We start from the raw sequence: 21,670 nt of genomic DNA, 5'->3' as shown, positions 1-21,670 counted from the left end.
ACTCTGTTTAATGACTGGATTACAAATTTCCTGAAAATTTAACAAGTGGTCCTGTGCACCAGTAAGAGCCCATCCCAGCACATTGCTGCTCTCCTAGGAAGCTTCTCTGACTTCCCAGTCCGGGTTATTTGCCCCTGATGGGTGTTCCCATAGCATTTATTACATTCTACTGTAATTGCCTGATTTCTTGTCAGAACCCTCATGAGATCAGGGACATGGCCAGTGGGCGTATCCCTAGCATCTAAGTCTGGCCACAGTGACACTCTACAAATACTTGTTAAATGGTCATTTGAATATATGATACAGAGCCAGGCTGCTGAAATTCAACATTTATGTAAATTCTGCAAAGTGATCTTAAAGCATTGCTTTAAACCTTGCAAACAAAGAGCACATGAAATTATCATTTAGCGAGGCCAGTAGAGTTCGGTTTTGTTTTGTTTTGTTTTCTCCACACTCAAGATAAGCTTTGTTCAGTTCCTTGTCACTCCTTCCTGCTTGCCATTTGGGAGGAAATATCAAGGTGTTCTACTGTGGAAGGAATGCAAAACCTACAAGGGGAAAAAAATCATCTTCTTAAGCAAATGGAAGGAATTTGCTTTTATTGAAGAAACGATTTTAAGAAGTATGCAACCCATCTGACAAGACATTCTGGAAGCAAGCGGCATAAGCATCAGGAGTGAATGTTTAAAACCTTGAAACTGACACGGTTGCTGGCTTTTGAAAATTGAAGCCAATATATTAAAAGCAGCCAAAACTGAAACTGATGACTTGACTTGATTCAGTCCAACCCCGAAGTCTCTACACAGAATCCTGGACCCATCCAGGGACTTCAGGTTTGCCAGAGAACTTGGCCAAGAAACCATTATAATCAATCTTTAAGGAAAGAAAAGGAGGCATAAAGATGCATCTTGAATCAGAGAGCAAAGAAAAAAGAGAAAGAGAGTGAGAGAAGAAGTAGGGGGAGAGGGAAGAGAAGACGAAGGAAAAGAGAGAAGAGGAGAGATTGTTCGGAGTCATAGGATGAAAGCCTGTTTTCTTGAAAGGCAAAATCCACCCCAAAAATTGGCGCTGTAATAAAAGTCAAAAAATAAAAAATACTCATTTTTAACTGTGTGAGGAGTATAATGATTTCATATCTAAAGAAAAAAAGTTATTATTATAAGTTTTTAAGTTTATATTCAGGAAAACGCTTCTTAGGATATTAGCAGATTACTGGGAACCAGAAACGTGCGAAAATGAGGCCCTAAGGTGTCAGTTGCATCTTGCATTGTGGTCATAATGGAGCTCTCCTTGCAACTACTTCTCATGAAATGGGTTTCTTAATATCTTACCTTACTCACATCTACTGGCTGATGGTATGTGGACGTCCCCTTGACACCCACTTCAGTCTTCACGCTTCACTTCCGCTTGGAGGCGGGGCCCCAGCTCTGCGCTGAACCCGCACGACGAGCGACAGGGATGTGATGCAGCCGCGGCCCCGTGCAGGCGCTGCTGCTCACCGTTTTGACAGGATGAGGAAATGCGGAAACAGCCACTGCCAGGGATGTGAACCCAGGTATCTCTAGAAGACTGGCTCTCAGCTCGCACCCACCAACAGTCAGAGAGCCAGGCCTGTTCTATACACAGAGACTTCTGCTCTCTGAGTGTCCTATCAAACACAGCGAGTAGCTATTATCAGGTGGCCAAGAAACAGGACTTCTGGGTTCTAGTCATCAGTTTAAACAAAGTTGTTGATGTGGTTTTGCTTTAAGCTGGCATGGTATATGGAGTAAGGGAAATGCATTTTTTTTTTAATGTGGATGCATGATTCATTGTATTTTCTAGAGCCGAAGGAAGAAGGGTTCAACTATAATTTTGAAGAGATGATTGACTGAGATAAGTGTATGAAACACAAAGCATAGTGAGTCTGGTCCATCATAGACACTCAATAAGTATTAGCTCTCTTTCGTCTCCTGCCTTTTCTGTCTCATTATAGAAATCTGCTTCCTCATTGCCTTCCATACATGTTTGCAAAGTGGGGGAATTACAACTAAAAATTTTATTTTTTCATAATCTTTCATTTCCAATTTTTTTTTAAACCCATACAATGTGCTAGGAACTCTTACAGATTCTGGGATACAATGATGAACAAAAAGTATAAGCTCCTATTTTTCATAAAACTTGAATTATTCATGCATCACTCTGCATAATCTCTAGGTTTGATTTGTTACCTTTTATTGTCCTACTTAATTATAGATTACTTCAGTAAAATAGTAATGCATCTTTATGCCTCCTTGTTTCAGTGTCTTTTCTAAGCATCATCTCATTTTATCTTCACAACAGCCTTGAGATTTGGGGAAAACATATTACCTCCAGGTCACATAGGTGGAAGGAGAAAGACTGAAACCAGGACACCAAGCTTTTAGACTCTTATTCATGACCTTCTTGTTACACAGGTCTCTTATGAAAATAATGGCCAAACTTGGACAAAATATATGTAGAGCCAATGCAGACATGATAGCTTCTGTTTCCTTGGGAACAAACAGGATAGATTTGAATTCCCCAAGCGATCATCTAACAAATAATTCATTTGTTAACATTCTAATATGAATAAGAATCTAGTAAGTAAATAAAACATCACTTACTCTTAAAACATCAAGCCCAATTAAATCTAAGTAGCATTAACCGTCACCTATATGGATAAAAAAAGATCAGAATTCTGTTTGCAAATTTCAAAATGATTTATGGGAACAGCAACATCTTTCCCACTAGAATGAAAACCCACCAAGTGGAAACTGAGAAGATACATGAAAACACACCCACACATAGGAGCTAAGACTGGATGGGTGGGCCACCATTGCTTCTCAGATTGCCAGTGATGACTTTTGTGAATGTACGATCAACCTGCGGAAGATAAAGGAGACAAAGAGATACAGGTATAAAACCATGGGTGCCTCTGAAAAAGTGCACACCGTGTTATTTTATTTTAAGGAAATATGTTAGGATGCTGCAGTGTTCTTAAAGGAAAAATGCTTTTACTGAGAAACCGAAGGCAGCCGTCAAACCTGTTATCACCACGCACATACGCCCCTCTCCTGTTTCTCTGAAACAATAAAATGTCTCTTCTCTCGGCACTTTCCATCTTTGTCAGCTTCTTTAATCTCAAAATGCCAGCATACTTCTGAGACATTATCTTAGTAATCCTCTTAAGAGAGAGGATTCATGAGCCAGATATCTTCCCGAAATCCACAGGTTTTGCGAGTCCGCTTGGTGGGAAGGATAATTCCTTTGTACATCTGTGGCATCTGTCTACATTGGGACTTCCAAACACTTTTCCAAATTATCTAATTATCCCTTTCAACATCCCTTGGAGGGAGCCAGGCAGGAGGTAATACTGATTCTATTTCTTCAAGGAGCAGAGCTAGTGATATGTCCCACAATGGGGTGGCTCAGCCCGCAGCTATAGACTCTGGAAACTTCTGTCGTAAAGAGATTTTTTAGTGTCTGGAAATAGTATTTCCTCTCTCGAATGAAAGGTGGTGGGGAGAGGAATGGCTTCACGAATACCTCTAAGTAAATGGCAGTGACATCTGAACCACGTCTCCTCTTGGCTAATTAGAGCAGGCGTCACAGTGTGTCGCGGTATGTTCCCTGGAACATGTTGTGAGAACTTCCTGGAGAAGCCATGGCCAGAGAGTTTTGGAAAACGCTACAAATGAGCTGCTCCCTTTTGACGAGGCAGAACACATGTCAGCTCGATGAAGCCCTGCTAGGATACCTCATCTAATTTTGACGCATCGAATCTATTGCTTATGTAACAGCTGTTAACAGCCCCAGAAATAATTTTTGTGGAAGACATTTAAGAAGCATCAGCCCAGACGTTCTTCCTCCTCAAATCTCCTTACTGAGAAAATAGAACTAGAAAGAACCGACCGCAGAATGACATAATTAGCTAATTATTATAAAGCACTTACTTTTCCAGACATTGGCTTCTGTCTTCCTGCCTTACAGACTACATTTTATCATCACAGCCTCTCTGTGCAGTAAATAATATTATTATTGCAATTTGGTAGAGGAGGAAACTAAGATTCAGAGAGGTCCTCTGAATGTCGGCATGGCGCTGGGCTGTCCTCAGCACCTTCTGCCGCCTGTCTACGTACCAGCCCTTGCTAAGTGCCACCGGTTTCAGGGTTTGAAATACCACCTTTAGGCTAATGGTCCAAATCTATATCTCCAGTCCTGACCACTCCTTGAGGGAAAACCTTGATCTACAGACTCATTTAACTTAAGACCCTTCCCCCCACATTATTCCTCATCTGTTTCTACCCTTATTCAAAATATAAAATATTGGGGTACCCAGGCCACCAGGAAAAAGGCTCATTGGTCCTGTATAGCGATACAGCCCTAGACTTCAGGAGCCACAGAACTTCGTCTGACTATCCTGATGCTTAGAGCAGGCTCAGAAAATTGTCTGAGACAGTCCAAATGTTCTGCACAGGAATTCCTTTTGTCAACCACTCCACGAAACCCACGTTTTACAAATATTTTGTCCAGCTAACATATTGCATGTATTAAAAAGGAAATAATTCACTTTGACTTTGTGCAATATCTAAGTTATTCAATGGGTATATGTTGTATAAGTGACATTCTCTACGTGAGAATCATAGAGGTGTTTTAATTAACTCCCAGACAAAGACAGGGTGAGTTGATGCTCTGGTCTTCTTTGCAAGTTGTTTTTTTGTTTTGGTTTGGTTTGGTTTGGTTGCTTGATTGTTTAGGTTTTGTAAATTTCTAAAAAACTGCTCTTGATCCATAAGCTTGGCACTTCCACATGTAAGGATCTCTCTTGTGACAAGTCCCTTTTTCTAAGGGTATAATAGAATCTGTGTTGAAAAACTTTCATGAATCTTGACACATTGTGACAAGTTTCTATGTAGGTCTCCACCTGATTATGGGGTTAAGTGCTGTTTGCATAATAATTAGAAGTCTGTGTTTTCTTCAATTTGAATCATAGATCATAGACCCAGCAATTTCTGCACCGAAGCCATCTTCAAAATCCAAACCTGATATAAATAACAGAAAGCTATATTGACTTACCTCTGATCTACTATTACAATTAACAGCCTCCCAAAAAAAAGAAAAAAGAAATCAGTGGTAAGGTTTTCTGTTACAATGAAATATCTTCCCTGGGGCGCGAATGTTCTTTCAGGGCATTTCTTGTTCCTTTGATTTAACTTAATCAGGTGAACCAGGTTTTTCCCCCGTCGAAGGGCGAACTAAAAAGCTCTGTTAACTCTTTCAGTGGCCGACTTAAAGAAATCTCAGCACGACCATTAGCATTGTTTTGCTTTAGGCTTCATACTTTTTAAAAGTCAGCTGTCATTTTGGAAGCAATCCAAAACAGCACACTCAACAGAACCCTGGAGCTTTGGAAATGTTAATGTCCCCATCAGCAATGACCTTGCTGCAGGGAAGTGATTTAGGCACTAGGGAGAAAGGGGGCCACTGTCTTTATCACACTGGTTTACACCATCAGCTTCAAAAATTGTGTGAGAGAAGAATAATCAATAGTGTGTTAAGACCAATCTCGAAGAATGCCAAGACAAAGTGCTCCCACGCTGCAGAACGCTGAGTTGAAGGAGAACTGTTGAATACAACAAAGGAGGAATCAGCTGTAGTGGTAAAAGCAGATGAATTGTGTCTCAGGATGGAATTTGTCATTGGGAACGGCACTCAGGAGCCCTCTGCATACTTCAGGGAAATGCCGTAATATGCCTGATGAAAACTGCTTATTTTAGAGTTAAGCAAGGCAGAATCAAATAACAAAACGGGAAGGAATGAGTTCTAAACATACATGTTTTCGTTCAGAATTGGATGACATAAATCGTCCTGAAAAGTTTAGTGAAAAAAGTATCCAATTGTAGAATCATCTCCTGTGTAGAAATGGAAGCAACGTCAAGTTAAACTTCATCAAAACTTCCTGCAAATGTTACTAGATGTCCTGTAATTCTGGTAAAAGTATTATCTCTTGATAACCAGCACAGAGGACGAAGTTTCTAAAAGCGGCAAAGGAGGTATCTCCCACACCGCCGAGTGAAGCCACTGTGGGAAGGAACTGGCAGCTCAGTCCCGAAGATCATTATCATCGAATGTTTGATTTCCCACAGCAACTCTAATTGTGACACGAACAGCTGTCAACAACAAAATTAAAGGAAACTGTCATTATAGGGGTTGTATCCACATTTGCTTGTCCTATTTCCACACCATTGCTCAAGAGAGGGTCTTCAAAGAATTCTTCCAGTACAGACTTTCATTATTCAAAGGGGGAGACAGTCAAGTTACTTGCCCTTATATGCGATATGTGAAATACATTTGTCACAATAACAAGGATCCCAAACGAATGTTTCTTTTTGTTTTCCACTTTTTTCTTTGTTTTGGGGGAAGGTAATTAGGTTTATATTTGTTTTATTTTTAATGGATATCCTGGGGATTGTATGCGCATGCATGCTGAGCACCTACTTTACCACTGAGCTGTATACCCTCCCCCAACGAATGTTTCTTGAATGCCAAATTCAAGTACATAAAAATGTCTGGGACACAATTTCTTTTATCCTGGAATCATCTTATGGAGAGTAACTATTAAAATTCCTGTTTTTAATACCATCGATTCTCATTATGTGCATAGTAATGTTCTTTAAAGTCACCGCAAACACTGAATTAGCAAATACTGAACCATTGCTCCTACGGGAAATACAGGGTTAAGCTCCTGCAAGCTTTTTATCACATTGTCATCAGTCAGTTCATAACCTTCTTTTATGTGTGTCTCTCCTTAAAGACACCTAACTTGATTGTTGATTCATTAACATTGAACTCGTGGCCAAGTACACTGTAACTCATGTCGAATGAAGTTTATCTAACACACATATTTTCTCCATGAGGCACATCACAACCTTCTTGTGCTTAGGAGCACCACACAGCACTTCAGCCCTACAGCTGGAGGCCATTTTAAACAGGGAAACTGCCAAGCAAAAGCACAAAGTGAGGGGAAAATCTGGCACTAAATAGACCACATGTTTGCAGCGTGAACACTGAAACAAGAAGGCAGAGCTTCACCTGTTAGACCTCAGCTGGGAACATACACTTTGCCACTCAGCCATGTCTGCAGAAGGGCTTAAGTTTTCTTTAATTAATTAAGTTAATTTGGGGGCTACAAATTAATTTTAGCAAGTACAGTCTCCCCTTCATATCCACAGGGAGTTAATTCCAGGAGCCCCCGCAGATAGCAAAATCGAATTTGATCCTAGTTTGGTTGGATTCTCAGATGTAAAACCTGTGGGTATGGAAAAGGTTGCCTGTAAGCAAAGTCACAAAAACAGAATCCATAAATAATGAGGATTGATTGTATACCTTGAAATTCACTCTGTACCTGACTGGGTAATTCTTTCTGTTTTCTTAGTCGTTGTATTTGTTTAAGTTTCAGGATCTTACCTTCGTTGAGGGTAAGAGTTCCATAAAAAATATGGAAGCCATTGCGTTGCACACTACGACATCACGATCTTAGGAAGGAACTCACTGTGTAACTTTCTTAACTTTTCAATGGTTCTTCCAGGTCTTTCAGGGATGTGGCCAACCCAAACCTGCTCCAGCCCTCAGATCTGCTCGCTCAGCTCCTGAAAATTTTAACACACGGTTCAGGCCTTACAATCCTGAGGAGAGACCAACCACTGCGGCAGGCACGAGCTTGGACCGGCTGGTGAGTTCTCTGGGATTGATGGCCATGGTGGCCGCTCTCTGTTACCGAGGTTAATCTTCAGAAGACAAGATGGGATTCTGAAACAGTTGGTTATAAAAGTCATCTCATTCTTATGTCTGCTCCTGGTCTTAATTAGAATATTGAAAAGTAATGAGATCTTCCTTTTAGGTCAAGAATTAGGTTATTTAAGAAACCTTATCACTATTAATCCACTCATGCAATGCCCAAATTTTCAACTCCATATTTCTTCTGAAATATTCATTTGATGACTAAGTTACTATTTCTTCCAGAGATATAATTACAATAGTGCATTTCTTATTCATCTGCTTCAGTTATTTATTCAATTACGATACAGTGTAACTTTATTATGAATTTGCTTTATATCTAAAGTTTTCTGCTTGAAAGACCTTGCCAAGAGACCCCAAATCAATGTAACTACCTTTTTTTTTTTTTTTTCTTTTCTGTGTGTCTTTTAAGAGGTGGAATCCTTAGAAATAGTCACTCTCTGAAATCCATTTAAATGTGTGTCAGGGGACTGAATACATATCCTTGAAGCAATTTACTTGGAGAATACAACCATAAATGTAATAAGCACAATTTTTCGAATGTGTTTTAAAGATCAAATTTTGCTATAAAAAATGAGAAGCTCATAATTTCAAAGAAATACGGCCCGATTGTTTTCAGTGCGATTTATAGCACTCTAAGCAATTTATGTACCTGGGATTGTTGGCGCTCTTACTGTTGTTGTGCCAATTATCTTGATGTAAAATTAACAGATAAAAGCCTTAAGGTCATAAAACGCTTGAACCACGTTGGATTATGTCATATAAACTCAGATCTCGAGGGTTTCTGGTTATGAAAATACTTTTATTAGTCACTGTTATAAATCACTTTATCATTTTAGTTAATATCCTTCTACAGCACAGACCTCCTAAGATTAAATTGGTAGCATTTGGCCTCAAAGTACATTAAGTATTTCTCTCTGTAAAAATGAAATGTACTTACAACACAAAGGCCTCTCCACAGAGTGCCAAAGTGAAGGGGTAAGTGGTGTCATTAACCACTGAATTATGTTATAAATTTATTACTGTTTATTAGCAAATAAAATCCCCTCTTCAGTCTAGGTTTTGAAAAAGGAATCATCTGGGTAATTGCTTCGACTTTGTACTTTACCTTAGTTGTATCTCTTCTCTATTCGGTTTCAGGAGAACTTTAAAACTTAGTCACCTTTTTTCTTTTAAACGATCAATTAGATTCCACCAAATGACTAGCCAGTTGTAAAGAAATGACGGTTTCATTAGATTCCATTGTTTGGATTTCTACTGTTCAAATTCCTTTGTAGGTCAAGATCCTATTAACCAGAGCACAAATTGTGAGTGTGGGTTTGACCCCTCTCTCTCTCCTCCTTCTTCTTCTTCTTTTTTTTTTTTTTTCTATTTTAGTTGGCTCTAACTTAGTTATTGAAACAATTCAGAATGTTCATAAAGTCTAATTTAAGAACTGGGCACAATGCAAGATAAATAAGTTCTAGACAGCAGCTGTACAACATTGATCACAGTACTGTATTGTGTGCTTAAAAACTGGTTAAGAGGATAGATCTCAGGTTAAATATTCTTACCATTGGAAAATAAAATTTAAAAACCAATGAGATACATTATGCATTTAGTTAAAACTGCATTGATTTTAAACAATATAATGACATCTCTGACTGCTAATTAATTTTTTCCCCTTTGAAACAGAAGCAGTTTTCTCTCCCAGGAGAGAAACACACTCACACACTCAAACAGGGGAAATAGAGCAGGAAAAATACTTTTCTCAAGGCAACAGTGTTTATACAATGTAGTATAGCTTAAATAAAACATCAGCACTGAGACTTTCACATGATATTTAAAATCTAGGAGATGTGAAAATTGGAATTTGAACTTTTTTTATAAAGGGGTTTCGTTGGTCATCGTCAAAATGCCCCCAATATAAGGGTCTTGAAGAATCTTGACAAATACCAAACTGATCTAGGATCTTCTATTTTATGTACCCCCCCAAAATATATTTGATCATTTTTTTCTGAAAAGAATAGGTGATGATTAATCATATGATCATGAGGAAAAAAAAAAAGAAAAGGACCAAACTCAAGGTGCATAAGGACCAAAGTCAGTGCATAGGAATTTAAACCAGTAAGCCAATTTTATTCTAAAATGCTCTCTCACTGCACGTAGTACTTTACTTCCTCATAGGTGTGGCTTCAGGCTCCATAAGGGAGAATGACAGTTTTATTAATTTTTTATTCAATTAAATTCTGATTCTTTCCCAAATTGTAAGAATTAGCAATTTGTAATTCACAGCCAGCCATAAATCTACCTGGGGCTACTTGCCCAGCCCCTAATACTAAGGGACTCTTTCCACTTCCAAAAGAGCTGCACAGTCTTATTCTTGAGAAACATAAGCCAGCCTTGAAGCTAACATCAGAATCTCCATTTGCAGACTTTGGCTCCCCCAAATCTTTCTTCCCTTTGAAGGTTCAGCCTAGTTCTGAATGGTGGAAAGGCTGGAGCGGTTACCTTGGCCAGATTACGCTGTGCAACAGTCAGACAAAATCATCTTCACGATCCATGCAGTCCATGCAATCCATGCATTGGTGAACAGTCCTGATGAGCCTGACATAGATTTCAGCCTATTTGGAATGTTTATAAACAAGTCTTATGTTACCTACTCCTGCTTTAATTTTCCCCTGAAATGATGTTTCCTGAATATTTATAAGAAGCATGTGTCCCAGAAAAGAAGGATAATTGGAAAAGACTTCCTTGAATTTCTCTGTTTCAGCAGAGAGAAGGCTTCAAAGGAAAGCATCAAAAGACAATCCCAGTCACCAAGCCCCTTTTGCCAAAGTGAAAATAACTTAACTATAGGGCTGTCGGAGAGTTGCTTTTGGCTACCATTTAAAATGAGTACCTGTGGCATTAATTTTGCGGTCTGTTGGTAAACGTTCCTGTATCAGTTAATATGAAGCTATTTTTTATGTGAAGTGGTAATTATGGGGTTTGTTTTAGAAATAAAGCTCCTAGTCCCAAGCTAGGTAAACTACTGAAAATAACTGAAAACAAAGCAAAACACTCTCTTAAGTGCGGATCAGTCCCATCCTTTAACCTCTTACTGCATTTATAAAGAAGTTGTCAATTCTTACGTCATGAGGAAACATTCCATGTGTTCCTCCAAAGTTACGTGGGCATAAAAAACGGTTTAGGTGCAGCTTTCAGACACTACCATTAAGTTCTTTTTATTAGCCAGTCGTGAATGAATGCACCTGTATAAATTCCACTGCTGACTCCTCAGAGGATAGCGCAGTCCTTCCTGCCAGCAGCCATGATCTGTTCAAGATGCAAATGCCATCAACTCATTTGGTTAACAAACTACTAACAAAGACCCATCCTTGTGCGGTCTTTTTCCTGTTCCCAACCCTCACCCTGGCAACCCTCTCTCTCAGCCACTCTTACTGATTTTCAGTTAAACAGACTAGAGGTGATTATTTGATTATTTGCCCTTGGGAAGAGATTGGTTCTCTTCCTTTTTATTTAAATTTATAAACTGTGAATTCTCTTAAATAACTTGATGTAGAACAATGATTTCTTTAAAGAAAATTCCAGTGGACCGTCACTCAAAGTATAGGGTGTAAAAATAAATCAACAGAAAATAGCTCAACTTTTAAGATCTGAGCCTACCAAGGTGTTTCAGAGCATCGTCAGTAACGGACAATTCGTTGTATATCTCAGAACGTTACAACACAACATGCCGTACAGCTCCTGGACACACTTTCGCAGGGAGTGTCATTTATTTTACTCTAGCTGATTCTTTAGAGCAAAAATGTACTGTAAACTGTGTATCTTAGAGGAGTATACTTTATTAAAGGCAATTTTTTTTTAAAATAGAAGGTAATTCATCCAGTTGGCGATGAGTTAGACCACTGAATCTCCAGTAAGTATCCGACATTGTACTGTGTGTGCAGACTCTCAAACAGCCTACTGGTCATTCGGAGGGAGTTTGGGGCGGGGTTGGGGGGAATGCCGCGCTGCAAAGCTGAACGTTATACCTGTGTTGTGCTATTATGTATAGAATAATCTCTCTTTCTTTTTCCTTTGAATTTGTTTTTCCTCTTGCTTCCCAGAGGATTGTGTGGAGGACAATGCAACATAGTGTAAGCTTCGGTCTTCTTACCTTCCTCTCATGCTCATTTGTCTTTGTACGGTCATTCTGGAGAGTTTCTGAGAAATTCCACCTCCACTTTCTCTTTCCAAATTGTCTAGAGAGCGAATTGAACATGGTACCTGACCAGCAGGTTTAGTAACTTTCTCTCGGCTTGGTGTTTATGGCTAACAACCCTTTTTGGTATTCTTTCCCAATGGTAAGGTTTTCAATCTAAGCTTTGTGTTAAGACTAGCTCATTTGGTGGCTGATTTAAATTCTATCCCAATGTTCAGACTATGTGTAGTCTGCCTGAAAAACTAGCTCTTCCCTGATAAAATATATTGGCTTTTTTCTTCTTGTGCAGAGCGAATAATTACCTCCCTAATAATAACAAGAAACCAACATCAGCTCTCATGCATATGGAACTAATTTTTCCATTAGCTGGGGCATAGAGAATTTAGGAGGATAAAAAAACTTTTCAGTATAGGTTGTTTATTCTTTTTTTTTTTCCTACTGGAATTTACTGATGTCTTTCGAGCATTTAGGGAGGGAGCATTGGATATTTTTTTACTACAAAGTGATTTGTATTGGGGATGTGGACAAGCACACCCAGATTACCTTACTTGACTTCATGTATTAACTGTAATAATCAGATAGTTAAGTTATCCAGTTGGTTTTCATAATAACCACTCCATGCTGGCATTACCACTTGATAAAGACCCGAACCCTACATGGCATCATGGACGCAGAAGAGAAGACGCCTTCCACCTGATGAGTTCATTTATTCATGCAGCACACCTAAGACATCGTGGTGCTACAGGTCTGCCTGGCCTTAAGCTCAGGCAGTGGCAACACTACGTCTCAAATTCCTCCGTTAAAATTCATTTGTTTTCAAAGAAAATTATCCTCTGAGTAGTAGCCCTATTTAGCATTCCAGCTCTCTGAGCCCAGCAGTTTGGTTAACGGTAGAAAGTTAAGGGGTGAATCTGAAACAGGATCACTCTGGAAGGGAAGCTCTCGAGGAAGGAACAGGGAGACAGATAGCTGAAGGTCTCGGTGCTCAGTGGGAAGTTGGGGAAGGAAACATCACGGCTGAGATTAAGTCAGGCTTCCATGAATTTGGTCCAGTTGGTACAACCAGACCAGCCCCAGGTGACAGAGGATGTGCCTTCCTCTCCAGCACATTGTCTCAGTGTCTCCCGATGTTCCAGCAGCTGAGCTAGTCCAGTCTCCTAATCTAATGGTTATTATGACCCTTGTAGTTTCCCCCAAGAAGAATGAGGTCCTTGAACATCCTGGCAAGAATGTCAATCCTAATATGATACCCACCCACTCCCCAGGGATGCTGGCCTTCCCTCTTGCCTCCTGTAATCTTCTTTAACCAGGCCAAAAAAATCAGATGTCTGTTGTTAGATAACACAATGTGATTTCTGAAATGTACTGGTATGCCACTGGTGTCAAATACATTGTCAACATTACAACGTATAGATTTAAGCATTTGCAAAATACCATCGAGCTGTGCACGTTTATTGTTCAGAAACAAAATGCACAGAGCAACTCACACTCTGACATCATTTCCTGCCTGATGGTTAGTCCCAGTTTCAGAGTAAAATGCTGGTCCATGCTTCTTTGGGACCATTCTGGGGTGATTTAGGAAGTCTTGGTTGTAAGGATGCGGGAAAGTGTCTGTTATTCATTTTAAATTGCCATGGAATTTTCATTGTCACCTCAAAGGATTCTGCATCCGGCTAAATCCACTATTTTGCATCTCAAAAGGATGTCAGGCTGTGTTTAAGAAAGTGCTTTATTATCTAGAGCCTCAGCCACTGTCTTTAGGTGAAACTGATAGTTCTCATGTTCCACCTCGACACAGACACACAGACATAGACACAGACACACACACACACACACACACACACACACACACACACTCTCAATCTTTGCTTGGCCTGGAACCTCAGTAACATCAACAAACCAGATTCTCCACTTTAATTAGTTTTCTGAGGATAAATGGGTCAAGGCCAGATTGGCTTTCAGCCTTGGCCGCCCCTGAATAAATTATGCCGGGTTCATCCCAGCACACAAACAGCTACTGCTCAATCCACTTCAGACTGTGAACTGCCCAGTCCTGCCTGAACTTGCCTTATCTATTTGCTGCAAAATCCCACTGGGATACCCCAGTTTCATTTTCCATGAACCCTTGGTAAGAGCAGCAGTGAAATCCGGCAAGCTTTCAAGCAGGGAGAAAATACAAAACATTAAAACCAAACCACCCAATTTACTGGGTCCCGGTTCCTGCCCTTCTCAGGGCAGCATCAACCTCCTGTGGTGGCCGAGGGGAGCCTCCCGACACAGACTTCGTTCCGCAAAGGAGGCTTGTGGTTGACGAGGCCCAAGTGGAGACTGTCATAAGACACACATACAAAATGATGGCTTATCTCCAAGACATGCTGCTTATTCCACAGGCTTGGAGGAGGCACAAATCTAATTCAATGATCTGCACAGTTGGAAACCTGGATGGAATGCCTGCCCCTTATGTGGAATTTTCAGCTCACACCCAGTGGACAGTGGACTATTTTTACATCCTTAGGGAGCTATTCTTTCAGGCTTGTGGAAGAGCAGTGAGACTAGGAGAAGCACAGACCTTTCTTTCCGCTCAGGCAAGGCTGTGTTTAATTGCACTGGGCTGTGTACCGTGGGGAGAAACGTACCCCGCTGGCCGCGTAACTCCCCGGGAGACGCTGGAGCCCGTTCCGCACCGCGGCTTCACGTCACGTCCAGGGCATCATACGGATGCCGGCAATGAAGAGAGGTCAGGCCGCACATTTTAATGAGGGAAAACTTTTGCACAGCTTGATTTAGGTGCACAGGGGTCCGAAATCATTTTGGGGGTAATTTTACCAACAAAACCATTTTCAACTCTGTGTTAAACTCTCCTTTGTCCTCCAAAACATTTAAGCAAGAGCTTTGCTGACCTCTATGTCATAAAAATGATATGTTACACTTTCAGACCCTAAACAGGGCTACACAGATTTTCTATCTATTTTATGGTATGTTGATAGGCTTATTTTCCCCTTCAGACATGAAAATTTCTTTCAAATTCCTGACCTCAGCTAAACTCGAAACGATGTATTCTGTGGGTATCAATCACGCAATTATGTGTTTATTGAGTTCTTCTCTGTTGCGTAGCACTTAGTAAAACTAACTACCATGTACAGTGTACATCATCGTAAGTGGTTGGTGCTAACATCATCAAAAAACCGGAGTTACTATTTGGGGAGGAGGGGGGGACCAACATTGCTTTCAAACCAGTTAGACACACCATGTCTCCTCCTGGGAATACTTACCTAGCATAGAGCCCCATAAAATATTAGCATACAGGACATAAGAATTTGGTTTGGTGACGCAAGGTAGCCTCCACCAATAAGGACTATGTGGAAGGTATTAACAAATGAATCATCGTTGACCAAAGATGCACATTGAAAACTTTAGACATCTGTAGCAGCTTTGATCTAGACCATATCTGATAGCTGGTTTTCCCTTCTTAAGCCAGAAGTCTTTGCCCACATCTTAAATAGAGTAAACAAAGATGTTGTCGTCAATTCTGAACTGATCAAATGAAAAGGTTCATCCACTCACTCATTCCTGGTACTTATCCTTTATTCAGCTATCATAGTTGTTTTTGGTGACTTGATTTTGAAAGCCATTCTAAACTGCCCAAGCCATGCTTTGTAAAATAAATGTTCATCAGAAATACCACTGGACATAGATCTTTCATTAAGTTATTGGGCAGCTTATGGAAAACCTGCAGTCATTTTTTCTCATCACTGTCTGAGATATTTGCACCACAACTCCCAAATGTGATGTTCAAGCGTATGAGACACAGAGCTGAAGGAATGGGGTTTTTTTCATAAATACCAGTTTTGATGTATTTGCTGTATAATCAATCAGCTTTTAACTGACTCTGAGGCCTGTGGAATACATTCTAAAGCCCTGGGAATTTGGCTATTCCCATAACATACTTGGACACTCTTTACTGCTAGCAATAAACTTCAGGCATAAACATTGTAGAGAAAGCCAGATGAAAAGAAACCTGCTTGAGTGAAAATTGACTTCCCTTCATAAATGTTAAGGGTAAAAGCATATCTGAAATACACAATAATTTTATTACTTAAGCTCATTCATGGTCATTATCATCAAAGGCTCTGACTTCATGGGTATTTTTTTGCACCTAAAGGCTGGCCAAGCTATTTAAAAAAAAAAAAAAAAGACAAGTTGGCAGTAAATGAATGAACCCAGCAGCTGTAACAGTACCACTATATTGTTGGCTAATATATAATTTTTTAGAAGTTGGGTTTGTGTAATATCTTTAGAAGTTTTTCCAATACTGTATTGATCTGGCTGGGCCAAGTTAGGCTCTGAAGCACCTACAAACAACCCCCAAAATGGCACACAAAAACACAAGTTAATTTCTTGTTCGCACAAGCACCCATTGTTGGCTTGGTGGTGGGTCAACTGCACACAATCATCACCCTGGCTCCAGGACCCGGGGTGACAACAGCCCTTATCTGGAGTTTTGCCTGTTACAGTGGCAGGAGAAATAGAGAATGTGGCAGAGGTGGTGGTTAAAGTCTCCACGTGGAGGGGGCACAGCACACTGATTCTATCTCATTGGCCAAAGCCAACTGTTGTCAAGCAGGCATGTGTGCCTCTGTGCCTCACGTAGTGAAAATGGACACGTTTGTGAACAAAAATATTACCAACCACAAACACTGATGACCAAGGCAAGATTTTTAAATTGAAAAAAAAAATCTATTCCATTACTCTCTTCAACTCTAAGACAAACCTTGTATGAAAAAAGAAAGAAAAATCCATCATTTATTCAACAAATATTTATTGTGCACTAATATAAACCAAGTATAAGTGGCTAGAATTTAATTGAAGGGTTCATGATACTTTGGGGGATGGCAGACAAAGCTGGCTCTAATTTACATCATGTACTGGTAAAGATTGCATTTAAAATTTTTTAGAAATCTAGAATTCTAAGTCCTTATTACAAAGGGAGTGTCTACACTGCCCTAGAAAACCAACATCTCTTTCTAAGTCAGGTTGATTTTTAGCATTGGATGGTTATGTGTCCTACTTGAACTTGGATTGGAGTTCAATCATAATTCAACCCAAGCAAAGGAGTCCCACTCCAGTATCTCACCAAGACAGTATCTCAAAGGGCGATGTAGAAGCTGGTGCCAATACGTAGGAGAAAAGAGCAACAGAAGAACGGAATGAGCAAAGACTTTTTTTATTACCGGCATGTAAATGTCTTTCCGATTCAGACTGTGTATTTTTTAAATGAACCTTCGATACTGGATACCCCGAGTGCTGCTCTTGTCTCACGTGTTGTCATGTTTGCTTAGGCAAAGCAATTTTTCTGCTCTTTTCCTTTCTGGGTCAACCTAGTTGGAGCAAATCAAATTGTTCTCTCTCTCCCTCTTCCTTTCATACATCATCATTTAAGATCACCAAGAATTTGAGTTCCGGAACCTGCCCTTGTCTCCTTGTACAATATCTGTTTATTTCTGAGCCGCATGCATGAAGGAGAACACTTTTCACAGGTTCATCAGGGAAATAGCACAGGCTGACAGCAACAGCAAACTTATCGACTGCAATGGAAGTCTCAGGAATGTGGGTGTCATTGCTTCTGTGTGGAATTATTTGCAAAATTGGAGAGCTCTGACTCAGTTGAAAGAAAAATTACAATATAAACTCATAAAGGATTTTTTGTGTAATGAGGCAGGAAGATAATGATTTTGTAAGTTTTATTCTAAGGGATTTTAACCTAGGAAAACTCCCAAAGCAGCCTGAATTCATTTCACTGAAGGACACTCATCTCTGCACTTGAAAAAGCCCTAGTGTTTCCTTTGCTCGCTCTTTGCAGCTCCTTGAGTGCTAGAGAAAAGGGGTAAACAGGAAGCAGCCAGGCCAGCTCTGGGAGGAAAACATGACGACAGCCAACAGTCTCCTCACATAAAATCCAAAAACCTGGGGGCTCACTTCAGTGAGAGACATGTCCTCATAAAAATGTGTCCAGTTAGTCAGGAAAATCTCATCTTCTTTATACAGAAGTCTTCAAGGAACTAGAAATATTTCATTAGGATTTTCATGGTGGCGTCTCAAGTAAAAGAAACCTCAGAGGGGAGGCTATAGCTCAGTGGTAGAGCGTGTGCTTAGCATGCACGAGGTCCTCAGTTCAATCACCAGTACCTCCCCTAAAACTAAAATAAATAAACCTAATTACCTACCCCCCCAAAAAAAATTAGGAAAAAAAAAAAACTGAGATGATCCTTTAAAAAAAAAGAAACTTCATCTTGTTAACCTTCACCTCTTTTGAAAAATAAATAAAATATCTCTTTACAGTATTTTCATTTAGTTTTTTTTAATGAAACTTCCATGGCTCGCTCTTTTTTGTTTGTTTATTTGTTTTTGAGGGGTTGATTATGTCTACTTACTTATTTATTTTTTAGAGGCGGTTTTGGGGATTGAACCCAGGACCTTGGGCATGCTAAGCATGTGCTCTACCACATGAGCTATCCCCTCCCACCTTAATAAAATGTTTTTTAAAAGTTTTCTTTCTCCATGACTTTGGAGAGTAAGAAGGTAAATGAGTCCTTAGGATTATTTTTTGAAGACACTGACTTTGCATAACTCTGATCATGGTGTGACAAGGAAGAACTGTGTGTGTGTGTGTTTATTTTTTTTATTACGATATGCTTCTTGTGCCCAGAAACAGTAAGTGAACAACCCAGAGATTGTTACAGTTTATTTATCTAATTGTAGCTGAAGCATTGATACTTTATAGAAACAGCTGTGATGCAGCATTCATTGCCTTTTAAAATTCAGAGACACTCATTTGTGAACAAAATGTGACCGCCAATTTCCAGGGCTTCCTCATCCCCTACACCAAGTCCTGCCCTAAACTTTCCCTCCCACAGAGAGGTGCCGCTGCTCTCTGCTTCCTGGAAGGGTAGAGGGGAGAAGATGGAATAAGATGACCCTTTTCAGAACAGTCTTCAAATCTTATGTATTTTTGTATTTTTACTGATTTTTTTTTTTTTTTTTTTTTTTGGTAGACTTACCCTATCAATTACGGGGAGAAGTATTTCACTGTGCAGGAAGATTGATCTTTTTCTCCTTGTAGTGCTATTTTTGTCATATCATTTGAGCCTAGAAATATAGTTACAAATTTATCTTCTAGGCAAATTGACCTTGCCATCATTATATAGTGATCCCCTTTCTGTAACAGTAGTAGTTGTTTGCCTTAAAGTCTATTTCTTTATAATATTAACATAGTTATACCAGTTGTTTGTTTTTTTAGTTTTTTTTGCTAATATTTGACAGGCATACCTTGTTTCAGGTCTTCACTTGCAACCTTTCTGAACTCATATGTTTTAGATATGCCTCTTATAAACATCACATAGCTAGATTTATATTTAAATCTGGACTAACAATATTTGTATTTTAATTGGAGGAATTAATTCATGGAAATGCATTGGAAATGCTAATTTAGCTGTGTTTATTTCTTCCACCTCATTTTGTGATTTCTATTTGTCTCACCTATTGATTGAGGATTTTTTTCTCATTCTACTTTTTTTTCTTTTAGTGTTGACTTGAAAATGTCTTTGCCATCATTCTTGGAAGACATCTGTGCTCAGTATGTTGTTCAAGATGGACAGTTTCTATGAGTACATTGCTACTTTGATCCCACTGTTTCCTAGGTGTCCATTGTGGCTGTTGAGATGTCCACTCTCTGTCCTTCCTTTGTATTTTCTTCCAAGCTGCTTTTAAGATCTTCTTTCTTGTCCTGTGATTTTATTATATTGTGTCTCGGTGTAGATTTCTTCTTTTTTGTTTTATTTATGTATTTATTTATTTATTTTGCTTAGAATTCATTGGGCTTTCTGAATCTCCTGGTTAGTCTCTTTCATTATTTTGGAAAACTCTAAACCATTATCTCTATAAGTATTGCCTCAACCCAGTTCCCTCTCTCTTTCTCGACTCTTTTTCCGTAAGTGATAAGACAGACATGTCAGATTTCTTCCCTCCATCTGTTCTGTCTCCTAACCTGTCTTTGTCTCTACATTCACAACCATTGATTGACCTCCACCCCTCAGGTGATGACCTCTCCCTTCTGTTGTATGCCGTCTTCCATTAAACCCACCCACTGAGTTTTTAACTTCAATGATTATATTTTCATTACTAATGTTTATTTAGTTCTTTTTCAACTATGCTTAGTCCTGTGTTCAACGGTATCTTACTCCTTATTCACATTTCTAAATCCTACCTTTTTCTTTCCTTTTTAAAATTTTTACTCTTTTTATTACACCTTTTTATTTATTCATTTTTTTTAACAGAGGTACTGGGGATTGAAGCCAGGACCTCATGCATGCTAAGCATGTGCTCTACCACTGAGCATTTCCCTCCCCACTAAATCCTACCTTTTTCTATCTTTGAACACACTTACTTTACACTTTGCATCTGATACTTCTAACATTGGAAATGTTTGCTGGTCTCATCTGGTCTTTCTACTGGCTTTCGCACATGGTGCTTTGTTTCCTTATATATCTTATCTTTTATTTGTTTGTTTATGTTGCTTTTTTATGAGCTTATATTCCTTTGAACTTAATCAACAGAAAGTCTTTGTGGCCTGTGGTGAAAGGTATTTCTATTTCACACCCATACTAAAGATTTAACCCCTTGGAATTCCAGGTTTTTGTGATATAAGCTGATGGCCTTGGGGAAGCCCTATGCTTTAATTGACTGTCCCTTGCCCCTCCCGGCAAATTTATTAAAATGAAATCTGCAGGTCATCTGGGTCCAGGAAATGTCCTTAGGGCAAAAGCCCACTCTGGTACTCGTGTTTTCTTTTTCTGGGTTCCTACTTTCACTTAGTTTTTGGTCTTTGAGGATTTCTTACTATCTTGCCAACTTATTCATTCTTTTAAAATTTGTTTTCTATATTTTAGGTAGCAATATTAGTTGGTTTTAGCTGAAGAGTCGGTCAGAGGATCTAGTTTTCTATACGTCCCTAGAAATGTACAGAAATATACACACACAGGTCCACACGGGGTACCTTCCTCCACCAGCTGTATATTAAGACCCTTTGATGTGGTAAAGCACCACACCACTTTGGATCAGGGCATTGGAACAGTTATTGATCCAAGCTCTGTTTCTGATCAGTATTCCAGGGAGTCCTATTTTGCTGGGTGTATTATAGTTGCATGCCCTAACCCTATGTTCAAAGGCTGGTACTGTTCCAGGTACATCCTTAATTTTCCAGTCTTTAAGGTCAGCAGCCCCATCTCAGCAACTCCAAAGTCTCCCAAACCAAGCCTGTGCCCCCTGCCTGCCACACGTACCAGACCTAAGCTTACAGGGCTGCAGACCTCTCCCACACTCCTGCTGCTGGGTTTCTTTCATGAGTGATTTCATCCAAAAGACGTCACAGGTAACCAGAGCCAGTCACCTTCAAAAAGGCAAACGCAGGTATAACCTTCAACTTGTCTCCTTGTTGGACATGGAAAGATTCTCCTCCATTTAATTCCTGACCCAGGTTAATAGGGCAAAGAGAATAGTGACCAGAGCTGGACTATCTGGGGAGTCATTGGGGAAGGTCCTTCATGAGCAGCAGACCTCACCTAACTGCTCAAAACCATTTAATCATTACGCTTCAAACTATGGTGATTACTATGTTTTGAACTCAATTGA

General features: G+C 39.6%; 1 protein-coding gene across 1 annotated transcript in view; it reads left to right on the top strand.

Annotated features, from left to right (window-relative positions):
* GPC6 (glypican 6) overlaps positions 1 to 21,670 on the top strand; it is a 971,667-nt gene that overhangs the window by 874,687 nt on the left and 75,310 nt on the right. Inside the window, exon 6 of the mRNA XM_032496783.1 lies at positions 7,589 to 7,732. Within this exon, the coding sequence (XP_032352674.1) occupies positions 7,589 to 7,732 (144 nt within the window). The remainder of the gene's footprint in view (positions 1 to 7,588; positions 7,733 to 21,670) is intronic.

Source organism: Camelus ferus, chromosome 14, assembly GCF_009834535.1.
Source record: "Camelus ferus isolate YT-003-E chromosome 14, BCGSAC_Cfer_1.0, whole genome shotgun sequence".
In the NCBI taxonomy this organism is placed as follows: Eukaryota; Metazoa; Chordata; class Mammalia; order Artiodactyla; family Camelidae; genus Camelus; species Camelus ferus.
The sequence above is the reverse complement of the archived record's forward strand: the minus strand, read 5'-3'. Positions and strand labels throughout refer to the sequence as shown.